Genomic DNA, 13,727 nt, shown 5'->3' with positions numbered 1-13,727 from the left:
AAGTACTTGTTATAGATTGATTCCGATTGGTTCTACTGTACAAGCTTGTGACGTCACATACCAAAAACCCTACGGCACATGTAGCAGACGACCGCCTTCCGAAATGCCGTCCAGTCTAGTTTCGAAGTGATATTCTTCATTGTCAGAAGCATAAATATAATTATATGGAATATTCTTTCGCTTCTGTAATCCCATGAAGCTTAGACTTTTTTTAGACATCTTTCATATAAAATATACCTTAAATATAATTGAGGCACGTTTTTATTAATGCAGCTGAAGAACAGAAAGCTCAAATTCTGAAGGCCGTGGATCAGTACCACGCTCAGACCTGCATACGCCTACGTGAATACAACCCTGACACAGATGTTGATTATGTCCACATCAGAAGCGGCTCTGGATGCTCATCCAACGTAGGCCGCATCGGAGGGGTGAGTACCAGTTTGTGCCTCAACGCTATAGAGACACCAGATTTCTAATTCTGGGGAGTCCAAGCAGTGGACAAAGAAAGTGTTTTTGCGGCAGGTTATCGCGTATCTCTTGCCTCGACTCCATTAATTATTTCTCTATTACTCATCACCAGCATCATTACCGACATAATTATCATCTTGGTGTAACGCAGATTCATTTTTCATAGACCATCACGAGCAATGTCGTAAAAAAATAGTAACCTACATCTGCATTCTCCACCACATCTCTTAGAATTTGCATATTTCGCATTAGAATCTCGGACTTCTGGTGAAAAACAATCTACCAAACTGACTATGGTAGTTATTCAATACTTTCCGTTAATTATCTATTTATAGACAGCCACTCCTAAAAGTTGATCTTTCAATGCTAGACAAGCATGTTCAAAACTGATTGTTATATGATAACGTGTGAGAAGTATTATAACAATGACTTTCAACTGATTTCGCCGATTGTCAATTATTTCCCACCAGATGTCACACAGCAGCAATCGCAATCGACGCAAACAATGCCAGGTCTGCTTTAAAAAATTACTCTCTTCGGTTAATAAATGTGCACAGACTATAAATTCAACAACTACCTTACTGATAACTACATAAATCAATAAAAGAATTAAATATAATTATAAAAAAATAGGGTGCATCCGGGTTCGAACCGGAGATCTCTGTTCTGCAGCCAAGTGCTCTAACATTGAGGTATACCTTTACCCGATTTCACTGTGATAAAGTTAAACTATTGCAATGAGGGAGAATACAGCAGTGGAGAAGCACGTGTAGTGTACGACACAATGTTAAAATCGTTTTACTTTATTCGCAGCATTGCTACACTTGACCTGCGCCCTCGTTTCGCACACATCTCCGATCACAAGAGATATTTTTAACACTTGTATCGTAAACAACTATTCTCGCATTCTCATATAACGCTTGCAAGTCCATAATAAACATTGACAAACGAATTTGCATTTTGGGCAGAGGCAATACTTAACCCTTGGAGCGGGGTGTTTCCAAGTGGGTACCATCGAGCACGAACTACTCCACACAATGGGCTTCTACCACATGCAGAGCGCCACCGATAGGGACAACTACGTAGAGATCATATGGGATAACATCGAAGCAGGTATTTATGTTTGCAATCTATTAATACAATAACCAAATAAAATTGTATTTACGTACTGTTGTGTTTAGCCAGCAATCCTAAGAATGGTTGGAACCTCATGTCAGAAGTGACTCCAATAAGGCATCATTCATATTTAACTAAAATCATAAACAGACACGTCCCTTTCATCAGTGGAGGATTGCTTAAGAAATATGTAGACCTACCCTTCTTCCTTTCTTTGTCATGTTTTACCTCGCCCTTTCCTGTCGACTTACAATCCAATGCGTTGTATAGGCCTATATTATTTGACGGACACTAGACAGACATACATTGCAGGTCTCCCTGGTCGTGTGGTCAGGACTATGCAGGGTCACCACTGAAACATCATAGGACGTCACATGACAATGGACAAACACGCAAGCTCGTGAACGTACGAAAGACAAATCTCTTCAATTGCTCATGCCGAAAATCGAATCACGGACCACTTGGAGAAGGAAGAATTTAACATAAGAGAATCTAAAGATGTGGCTTATGGTAATGTGTAACGAATGGCAAGGCGTGTTACATGAATATCATATAATTTAAGTGATGGTTTCATTAAATTCAGTTTTCACACAAATGGGTACTTATTTTATAATCACCCTGTATATTATGACTTTTCTTTCCTGTCTATTGTACCATTTCTAGATTTACAATGTTTTTCATGTTTTAATTGCCTTTTTTGCCTGCCTATTGTGCCTTTTCTAGATTTATTGTCTTTTTTCATGTTTTAATTGCCTTTTTACCTGCCTATTGTGCCTTTTCTAGATTTACAGTGTCTTTCTTCATGTTTTAATTGCCATTTTTGCCTGCCTATTGTGCCTTTTTAGATTTACAGTGTCTTTTTTCATGTTTTAATTGCATTTTTTTTTTGGCTGTCTATTGTGCTTTTCTAGATCTACAAATTTTTAAGCTTTAATTGCCTTTTTTGCCTGCTTATTGTGCCTTTTATAGGTTTACAATGTTTTTTCAAGTTTCAATTGCCTTTTTTACCTGCCTAGTGTGCCTTTTCTAGATTTACAGTGTTTCTTTCTCATGTTTAAATTGACTTTTTTGCCTACCTAGTGTGTCTTTTCCGGATTTACAGTGTCTTTTTTCATGCTTTAATTGCCTTTTGTGCCCGCGTATTGTGCCTTTTCTAGATTTACAATGTTTTTCCAGGTTTTAATTGCCTTTTTTGCCTGTCTATTATGTCTTTTCTAGATTTACCGTACAATGTTTTTTCATGTTTTAATTGTCTTTTTTGCCTGCCTATTGTGCCTTTTCTATATGTACAATGTTTTTTTTTTTCACGATTTAACCACTTCCCTTATTATCCCGAGTTAACTCGGGTTGCTAACATGTGTCAAAATTTATTAACTCGAGTTAACTCGTTTGAGTCCCATTGTCTATTTCATAGTGATTTTTTAAGTATGTAAGAAAATTAGTGATGTACAGTGATTCTGCAATATTAAATGACCTCTTTACGAAAATAAAAAAAATATGACACTTTTTTTCACAAAACTGGTAAAATATATAGCAAGGGAAGAGGTTAATTGTGTTTCTTGCCTATATATTTTAAATGCGAAAAATGCCAACACATCCGGTCTCTACTAATAACACACGACATAATTGGTTTCTACATTTTTTGCAGGAAAGGAACACAATTTTAATAAGTATGACGCAAGTACTATCACCAGCTTTGGAGTAGAATATGATTATGGCAGTATAATGCATTACGGCGCTTATGCCTTTTCCATTAACGGAGAACCAACGATTGTGCCTCTTGTAAGTTTCTTAATTCATACTATACAATACACCACTTCAATATTCAGTTGAAAATGTCAAACTATTTGAATCAATTGTAATGCACAAAAATGCGGCACACTCAAGTTGTGGTTCACATAATAGCAATAGTCCTGCGTTTGGTTACTTTGAATACAAGTTAGGTGTACCTCGATAATACTATTTTTAATAGTTTCACTCTACGGTCTCACGTCGCATGCTCCGGTACTGTGTGTTTACACCTAAGAATTCGAATTTCTTCCTACGCCTGCTTTTGTCAACATTATGTATTAGTCGTAGTGACAAAAAAGGAATAGAAATCTTAAACAATTTTGAATTCAATAAATAATTCAGGCACCACATAATAATTTTTAGTTGCCATGGCTACATGCTGCCAGGAATTTGTTTACCCCTGATTTTTACAATAAGTAGTACGCATTAAGATATTTTAGATTTGATTAATGGTTGGAATTGACAAATGAAAAAACATAAATGTTAACACAAACTTAAAATAAACAACAAATTATGAATGCGTGCTTCACGAGTCTCTACACATTACGATGAATGACTGTAAACGTTTTAAGTGTCACAAATGAAACACTTCTCCTTTCTGATAAAATACATTTTCTTCTTTCCTAATAAAGTGCTGACTACCAAATGATTCTATTAGACCACTGATTTCCAAGCGTTCAGCTTTGTTTTGTTTTCGTATGTTCACTGAACAGCAGACCTGAATGTGTAGTAGGGTCGTACGTATTCCACCGAACTATACTCCATGCATACCTACACTGCTGCGGCTCACTTGGAGGCTTTAGATAACCAAACGCAGGACTCTAGTAATAACACAATCATTAATACTGAATCTTACATCAGAGAGAAAATGGTGATAAAAATGTCAGATCCACACACCTCAAGTGGGCTCACAAGACGCCAGAAACCTAACTTCGAGTGTATACAAACTCTGTGACTTCAATTGTGGTTTTCTGTTATTATGTAATTTGGCGCGCTCAGTTAAAGGCCCCGGGATCGATACTCGACCCCAGAACAATTTTTTCTCTTCTAATTATTCACGTATGTTTCACAGGGAGCTATACCTAAAAGCCTGATTTGCATAATACATACGTCACTGTAGATGTGTTAACAGAAAACCACAATTCAAGTCACACAGAGTTTGTGTGCACTCAAAGTTGAGTTTCTGGCGTCTTGTCAGCCCACTTGAGGTGTGTGGATATAAAGGAAAAAATTGAGACGGTGTCGGGTGCAGTTCCTGGGTAGCTCAGTCGGTAGAGCGTTAGCGCGCTCAGCCAAAGGTCCCGGGATCGATACCCGGCTCCGGAACAATTTTTACCTTGAAATTATTCAAGATTAGGCAGTAGATTGTTTTCTTCGAATGGGGATTATATATTTTGTAATTTTATTTGTGCCCAACACAAACTAGACGGTGGAAGATGATTCAGTGAAGAACACTAACACCAAAAAGCATCGTAAACGTGTAGTATTGTTGGAGCACCAAGGAGGAAGAAATTGCATTCACTTCAAATTCAACTAGGCATTCGGAGTTTTTTTCTTGTCATGTGAAATCATGGTGGGATCTAACATTCCATTTCATAAATTAGATAACTCTTTTTCCGAGCAGTTCATAGAAAAATACATGCAAAATGCTTCTTTCGAAGTGAACACTTTGCAAAAGGTACCTGAAAGTTTGTTATGCTGACGAAAAGAAATCAGAACATTAAACTTGTTTACTGTTCTTCTTTATTCATAGCTACATATCTTATGTAGGGACTATTATTTCACTCAATCTGATGATATCAATTAAGTATTTATTTAGGCAGTGACCATATTTTCAGTAGACCCGACTATATCTCATGTCGAAGCACGGGTTTGTTCATACTGAACTCCTTTCGCTAGGTACGTGTACATGCATGACAGGAAGTTGGAACTTTCGAGTTTTGCTGACTGTATGAATAACAAGAGACTTAGGCAATGATGTTATTTGTGTATAGATATGGTATTAACAGTTCTCCAAGAGAGTTATACAGTGGGTCTACACCCAATCGCTTTATAGACCTAATAGCAAGTACAGTATAAAGCGATAAATAAAGTAAACTATTATTTTTAAGGATGAGAATGCACAAATCGGGCAGCGAGCTGGATTCAGCGCTCGGGACCTCGAGAAGCTGGCCAAGATGTACGACTGTTAGCTGGAACACGAAGTTCAAGAGAATGCGCCACCAGTAAATATCTCTTCTTGGTTTTGGCAAAACAGAATATGTACGAATTATGTAATGGTTTTAATTGATAATAAAGTGTGTTATATCATTTAGTAATTAAAATCAAATAACCAAATCACTACGTCTCCACTTTCCTTATGCACTGCAGTGAAATAAACCATATTTTGTTTATCATTATCATTATTATTAGCAGTAGGCTTAGTATCTTATTCGGCTAAATTTTCATCATGTACGTAAAATTAAAACAAGGGAACCCACAGCTTTATTTCCCTCCCTAAGAACTTTGTCACTCTTCAAGATCCATTGTTCTTTGTCCGTTACATCTCCGAGAATTATTTGAGCCGTTCAGAGCAAAAGTGGTGTAAGTCAAAATTGGGTAATGAGGTTTAAAGTAAAAATTCTGTAAAATATAGCGCAAAGCCGCAATTAATATGTCCTTCGTGCTATCCACTGACTACTAATAGTTTAAATAAACTGAATATTAATTGCTACATTGCGCTGTATTTTACAGAATGTTTACTTTAACCCTCATTATCCATTCTTGACTTACACCACTTCTGCTCTGAACGGCTCATTTATTGTTATCAATAGGCTATCACCTCTGCCAACAGACTATCCAGCACCTAACATCGCATGAAAAATCCCTAGCACAGCAATGGATTCCAGGTCATTGTCAGATCATTGGAAATGAAAGGGCAGACCAACTTTCCAAGAAAGTTGCCTCTATTTACTTCTACAAAAGCTCTGTCATATCAATCTGAAAAATTGCTAGTCAAACACACAATCAGACATACTACAAATCAAGATAGGGCAGAATTAAATAGAAACACTGGAAAACCGCCCTCAATAACATTCCAGATAGGCCAAGGAAAACAGTAGTATCAACAGTCCGCCTCAGCACGGGCATGACAGCCTTTGGAAACACCTCTACCGCTTTGGAATAGTGCCATCACAAGGCTTAGGATCCGGGACACTTTAACAACCAATGTACGCACAACTTGACTATAGAGTTCCTTGAACATAGTAGACAGACATACTGTGAATGTAAACAACGACGTCAATGTGCTGCGTTATACTCTACTATTAATAGTACAATCTAGTGACGATGGAAGTAGGATACATAATTCACAAGGTTTCATGTCCCTCGGCGACATTGAAAGCGTTAGCGTTACAATGAACAACCATATACATACTTGCAACTAGTTCGAAAAAACTGTTCACTATGAATTGAAAATTCACTGTGATAGCCTGAGTTCGTTTCGTAGGGAGAGACGGAAGAATATTGTACCGCTGATCACGAACCGGATAGTACATTACCGCACAGGTAAACAAAACTCAACGCGCCATCTCACTCCATTTGTACTCCGTTGCACTGTAACTTCACTTCATTCATAAGCTGTCTCGGATCCTAAGTCTGGCCACTACCACCCTGCATGTTGTGCAATAATTCCCGAACAGACACCATCTTCAGACATGCCGAGCCCTCAAAGCCCTACAGAAGAACAGCGATACGGACTGGGAAGCTCGAGTTAAAATGATGAGCCTTATGGGACAATGATTTTGTTATTCAATGTACTCGCGTTGGTTTAAGTAAATAGCACTAATTTAACAATAATTATAGGAATTAGTGGTAATAATGAGGGGCTACCGAACATATTTTTGTGGCTATTTTTCGATCACATGACGTAAGCCGCTGGCTTTAAATTGTACGAAATTAATAACGAGATAAGGAATAGTTATTTAGGGAGCTAAGTAGTGTTTACTAGTCGTGACCGAGCGACAACGAGAGTTGCAATTAAGTAGTCCGAGAAACTCTACTTAACTCACGAATTGCATGTAATTTTTTTCCACTCCCACATTTTACATGATAAAAGTATATTTCATTTTACATTATTTAACATCAGATCTGCTGGGAGGGTCGTCGAGTTTTGAGTATTCTTTTATTTGTTGCTATGTTACTGTCGAACGAAACATAGCCTATTTCAATATAGCCTATATTGCTTTCCTAGAGAAGCAATGCGACTTGTGTCCCGTCGTCAATAGCAACCAACACTACCACGGTAAAATCCATTTACTTCCCTAAAAACAAGCTAATAACAGTATACGGCCACAGTCTAGACTCTAGTATATACAGTCACAAAGCTCAATACGTAGTAAATATGCATCCATAGATACTGTAGTTGCTAACCACTAGGATCGCTACTATTGCCTCATTACAAACAATGCGAAATAGTACCTGCATAGTCTATTGTTCCTAGTATCCTCACAACTCAAGCTTATTCTATTATAATAATTATAACATTGTCAACAATTATTATAATAATAGCGACAATGTTATCAAAAAAACAGATTGAAGACCGAGGTGACTGTATATACTAGACTGTGATACGGCAGTGGGAGTGGAAAAAATTCGTTAATCTCTGGTATGCATGGAAAATTACCATCGCAAAAAATGTTCCGAAATGCACTGAAAATTCGAATATTAAATATCTTTATTAGAGATTTCTTCTTTAAGACCCTTCGCCCACCGCGACACAATAAATCACGGGCGACTGGTCACTTACGATAGTTGTCTGTTTTTCGTTCACATAAACCGAATCTAAATAAAGTGTAAGAAAAAAATTCGTATAACAACTTGGAAATATACATTGTTTGTTTTTCTACAAGTGCGCGCTGCGACAAATGAAACGCAACTGATCGTCTGGCGACCAACCTGTTCGGTTCCTTACGATTTATCGCGTTACTCTTAAAGTCGTTGTCTCGATGGAAGAAAAAAATAATAAAATCGAAGTATAGTTTAAATGGAAAAGTTGCCCGACTGATTAATTGCTTGATCGTAGTAATATTTACTTTACGTAGACGACTAGTCATATGATTTTGTGAGTTTCGATGGACGAGCGGCCAAGTGTCGGAACGATCGTTTGCGTTCTGTTGGCTGTCAGACTGTGCCTGCCGTAACATCATATTGGCGACTCGGCAGCAAGCAGAATGATTCCCTCTCCCAGTACTGTAATGTTTTTAATCGAATTCATTATAAAAACTGATTATCCGTAATTGTTATTTCATTGTCCAACCTTCACATTTATACCTAAGAATTTTTTTGCACTATTGGTTTTAATATTGTTTGTTTTTATTTTTTTTTTATAATTCCCTACTCCAGAGAATATCGTTCAATGATCTAATCGCCCTTCTTGCAAAATCGATTCTATTCTGAACGCCCTTTTCACACAAACCACATTTTTTATCAAGCTATTTAATTGGGTTTAAAAAAGGGCTCGTCAGCTACTATGGCTATTTGCGCACTTCTCAAATTCTTAAAAAAACAAAACAAACAATAACATAAGCTAAATGTGGACGTGGACTAAAAACGTTATCATACTAAAATAGATCCAAGATACTTGAAGTGATCAACACTTCGATCTACCATACAATTCATTTTCAAATCTTCGCAATTTTCTCTAAGGGCATCATACTAGAAGGGCGTATCAGTAAATGCAGCGTTATGGGAATATTTTAATGGAACCTATTTATGTTTGAAAACTAATGTTTAAGAATTAAAATGACATGAGAAAGAATCTAAGTGTTTTGTTATGTAGACAAGGATAGGAAAAATTATTCTATATTAAATAACTCTAATGTAAAGTTGCAGTTTTGTGGATACGCCCTTCTGGCATGATGCCCTCGTTATATTCAGTCTTGTTTAAATTAATCTTCAGTCCTCCTAATGTAAATGAATCAGCAAGTTTACGTAACATGTATTGAATATCGTCTCGATCTTCTGCCATCATAATTCGGTCATCAGCAAATAATAGATTGTGTATCATTCGGTTAGTAATGTCTAAATCCATTTTCTGACTTGTGTTATGAAAAAGATCTTCATACATATAAAAAATAACATAATATTCGAAAAAATATAAAATGACAATTAACTCGAAATTAATAAGTAATGATGATCTTCAATTTCTTTCTCACAAAAGACACAGTGACAAACGAAATTTTAAATGTTTTCCAAACTATTTTAATCATTATTTACAGTATTATACCTCTAATAAATAACTTCTAAAGACAAATAAGACTTGAAGATAGTTACGTAGCTATAGCTCTTCGAAGATCACTACGAAGAAAGATGTTTGCCTTTTCTGCCTTTTAATTTTTCTTAAAACATCGATTTCGAGATATTCACGGAAACTCATGTTTTAGCATCACTAACATTTTCGGTATGCTTTGGTTTCTCCTAAATTTAAATTCAATCATTGTATTAGAAAAATTAATGGGTCCTTACTTCAGAAAGTAACACAAAATAGAGATTTCCTCGAAAACGACTACAGAGATTAAGCTTCCAGTTTAGAAAATCTTCAAACATGAGTTTAAGGCCAACTTACTGTATATAGACCGTTATAGTGTTTTTACTTTGCTAGAACCCGCTCACGGAAGCTCAGTAGGCCCTACAAAAGCGGTATTAAACAGGGCAGCCCGTTCAGAGTCAAGAACACGTAAGATAAACCGTAGAACGGTCAGTTTTCTACAATTTTAAATTATGAAAAGTGCTTACCTTTTCAAATACGGTGTTGAAAGTGGTCCTCATTTGCTGCGACGTAGACATTGTGGCGCCTAAACATATTCTGATGCACACGCTGCAGCTCTGCTTCCAAATTGTGGCTATTTCTTCTCGTATGTTGTTTTGTGACGTCTTCGATTTGATGATTTGATTTCTTGTCCAATACTGTTCCCGTATTTTTTAATTTGTTCGCTAGTTTATGAACTACCTCTACGACACTGGGCAGGTGATTCGTTTTTTAAAAGTTACAACAAACGAAAATTCCTTGTTCGATAGTAAATTTTAGAACCACGTCGCAAACAGTAAACACAGAGAACTTAACCTACACTGCAGACGTCTCTCCAAACAACTATTCATGCATCGTGCCGCTTATAGCTGCCTGCCCGCCCGGCTTGTGCTGACAGTACAACTGCCGCCTCGCTTTTCGGCTTAGTAGAGGCCCAAACAAAATAAAATAACGTAAGACTTAATCAATGCGCATTACTTTGTAAATAGTGTCACCCTTGTCGTTATGAAAGTTAATAAAAATGACTATTTTTCTGTAAAAATTGCAGATACTCAATAAGAATCTCTTCTTCGCTACAAATGGTTACAGGTACAGGTATATACTGTAGGTAGGCCTACTGAGCGGGTAGGACATGAAGCATTGGTCTTATGACCTTATGCACCGATAATTTTATTCTTCTCAACTACAAGTTCATATAGATTTCGTTTCACTTTCTGATTATGCGCGTATAAAAAAATATAAAGATACTGTAAAAGAGCTACCGGTATTCCCAATTCTTAGGGAAATACACGTTTCCACCATCTCTGACATCGAAAAAGAGCTTTCGGTATGCAGTCTGTGTAGAGAGATTTTATAAATTTATGTTCATATTCAGTATTAATGAATCAGTGTGTCCGGAAATGGAGCATGTGAAACATATTGCCTTAACAAAGATTAATGGGTCTTTATTTATTTGTAATAAGATAAGAGGACTAACTTATGCCTTGTTACTCTGACAGTGTAAAATTAGATAAAGGAAAATGAGTATGGAAAAAAAAAGTACTCATATCTAAATATGTCATTTTTTAAGTTCAAGAGGGGGGGTTCAAACCCGGCAACCCCCTTGCCCTCCCTTCTCCCGTTTTGTTTGGTACAGATGTTGTCAGACTATCAGAGTAAAACTTACTGCGAAAATGAAGCGTTTTATATTACAAAACATGAATATCTTAGTGGTTATCCTTGTATCTACTGCGTAAACTTATTCAGAACACAATAATGTTTAGCATATTTCGGATTTTAAATTTCACCATTACTACCTTGAAGCGCAAATCTGGATAGTCGAAAATAGTATTTCAAGTCCGTGTCATCGTAACGCAGTAGTGTCAGAGTTGTAAGCTCCGAAACCGTTTGTGGTGCTAGAGACGTCCAGTGGGAGCGTGAACTTGCTTATGTCTGTGGAAGCACCGAAGCACGCAACGAGTTATAGTGGAGCGCTCCGCTCCGTTTAGGCTGTGTCTGACAACGCTGTGTGACACAGAATTCAAAATGTATAGGCTACTTCTGATATGCACACTTTTTCTTTTAATAAAGATACACCATCTTCACTTTCTTAAGTGGTTTATGATTCCGATGAACAGTTTTACTCTTTAACAAAAAACATAATCCATTACCAATAACGTTTCAAAGCCTTGTTTAATTTGTATTAACATCATTAAAGGGCTTCTGCCGTCTTCGGTCGCCTGCTAAGTAATATTCTTGTCCTTTTTCTTTCTTCTTCATTCCGAGTTTTAGCCCATTACGTGTTCAATTAGGTCCTTCCTTATTTTATATGGGCAGGATGCGATATGAATAGGACGACTTCAATTTACAAAAAAACATCTTTCGACTGCTCGTACACTGCTTTTACCAGACAGAAATTTGAGAATATGTATAGGTCTATAATTTGCAACATATCGTATTTATATTAATATTAAATCTTATTTCTAGAGTCTGGATTTTTATGTCAATTACATATTTTTTCCTTAGTATGTATCTCTCTGCAAACTCAAAATGTTGGCGAATTAGGCTACTAAAACCATTAGGCCTATATTTAATCTTAATACGATATATTTTTACACATTTCGCAAAACAATAGGCCTACACATTTTAAGGTAATTACATATATATTTACATACAATTAATATCTATGTCAAATGTAAAAATAATAATCAATATTTAAGCATAAAATAAAACGAGACCAACAGCTGCTATGATTATTTATCGTCTGAGTGAGATGAAGGTGATAGCACTAGCGAGAGGAGTCCAGTGTTCAGCGTCGAAAGTTACCCAGCGTCCTAGTTAATTTCTTCTAAGATATCTCACATTATAGCTAAGGTAGACTAGAATTATTTATTTAGACCAAAAAGACTTGTACAATTCGACGGTCTCTGGCAGCGGAGGTACCATAAGCGAATTCCATTATGAGTTGTAATTAGCCTAGTTAATTTCTTCTAAGATATCTCACATTATAGCTAAGGTAGGACATAAATAAAAGATAGTTTGAAATACTAGAATTATTTATTCAGACCAAAAAGACTTGTACAATTCGACACGAAATTAAAGTCTCCTTCTGCAACACAGTCTTTCCTCTACAGCCTTTTTTAGATAATGAGTTTTCTGCTTCCACGTCAGCGACACCTTCCGCGAAATTAAAGTTTCCTTCTGCTATACAGTCTTCCCTCTACAGCCTTTTTTTAGATAATGAGTTTTCTGCTTCCACGTCAGCGACACCTTCCGCGAAATTAAAGTTTCCTTCTGCTATACAGTCTTCCCTCTACAGCCTTTTTTAGATAATGAGTTTTCTGCTTCCACGTCAGCGACACCTTCCGCGAAATTAAAGTTTCCTTCTGCTATACAGTCTTCCCTCTACAGCCTTTTTTTAGATAATGAGTTTTCTGCTTCCACGTCAGCGACACCTTCCGCTCCTTGTCTTCAAGTTCTCTTTTGCTTCAACGACGGCAATGGTTGCGGTGGCGTCTGCTTCGAGATCGTTTCTGGCAGTCTGTAAATAGGGAATCTGGATTTTCCGAGACGTTCTGTACACAGTAGGCCTATATCTTGCTTCGGTGGTGGTGGCGGTGGTGGTGGCGTCTGCTTCGAGATCTTTTCTGGCAATTGGTATTTAGGAGACGTTCTGTATACAGTAGGCTATACAGTATCTTCCTTCGGTGGTGGCGAAGGTGGTGGTAGCGTCTGTCTACTTCGAGATCATTTCTGACATCAATTCTTCGAAATTTTTTTCTGGCAGCATTGCAAATAGGTTATGAGACATTCTGTACACAGTACCTGCAGTATATCTTCCTTCAGTGATGACAGTGGTGACGGTAACTGCGTTGGCGGTGACGTCTACAGGAAATTGCAGAGCAGTGAAACAGGAGGCAGCGCATATCGGTGTATCCATCCATCTTTTTAGAGTGAACAGTGGCTCCGAAACTGAATATTTAAATCTTTCCGTCGGGCCGACGCGGAAACACAGACGTAAGTGATTCAAAAACGCTCACAGTAGTTCGATTCCCTTGACGTAGGCCCACCTATACTCCCAAATTTC

General features: G+C 37.1%; 1 protein-coding gene across 1 annotated transcript in view; it reads left to right on the top strand.

The window, feature by feature from the left end:
- The window catches only part of LOC138705610 (uncharacterized), a 38,691-nt gene that overhangs the window by 10,753 nt on the left and 14,211 nt on the right, over window positions 1–13,727 (top strand). Inside the window, exons 3-6 of the mRNA XM_069834211.1 lie at window positions 274–428; window positions 1,437–1,581; window positions 3,233–3,366; window positions 5,487–5,562. Coding sequence (XP_069690312.1) covers window positions 274–428; window positions 1,437–1,581; window positions 3,233–3,366; window positions 5,487–5,562 — 510 coding nt within the window. The remainder of the gene's footprint in view (window positions 1–273; window positions 429–1,436; window positions 1,582–3,232; window positions 3,367–5,486; window positions 5,563–13,727) is intronic.

Source organism: Periplaneta americana, chromosome 9 (genome assembly GCF_040183065.1).
Source record: "Periplaneta americana isolate PAMFEO1 chromosome 9, P.americana_PAMFEO1_priV1, whole genome shotgun sequence".
Classification (NCBI taxonomy): Eukaryota; Metazoa; Arthropoda; class Insecta; order Blattodea; family Blattidae; genus Periplaneta; species Periplaneta americana.
This window is presented reverse-complemented; position numbering and strand designations above follow the sequence as displayed.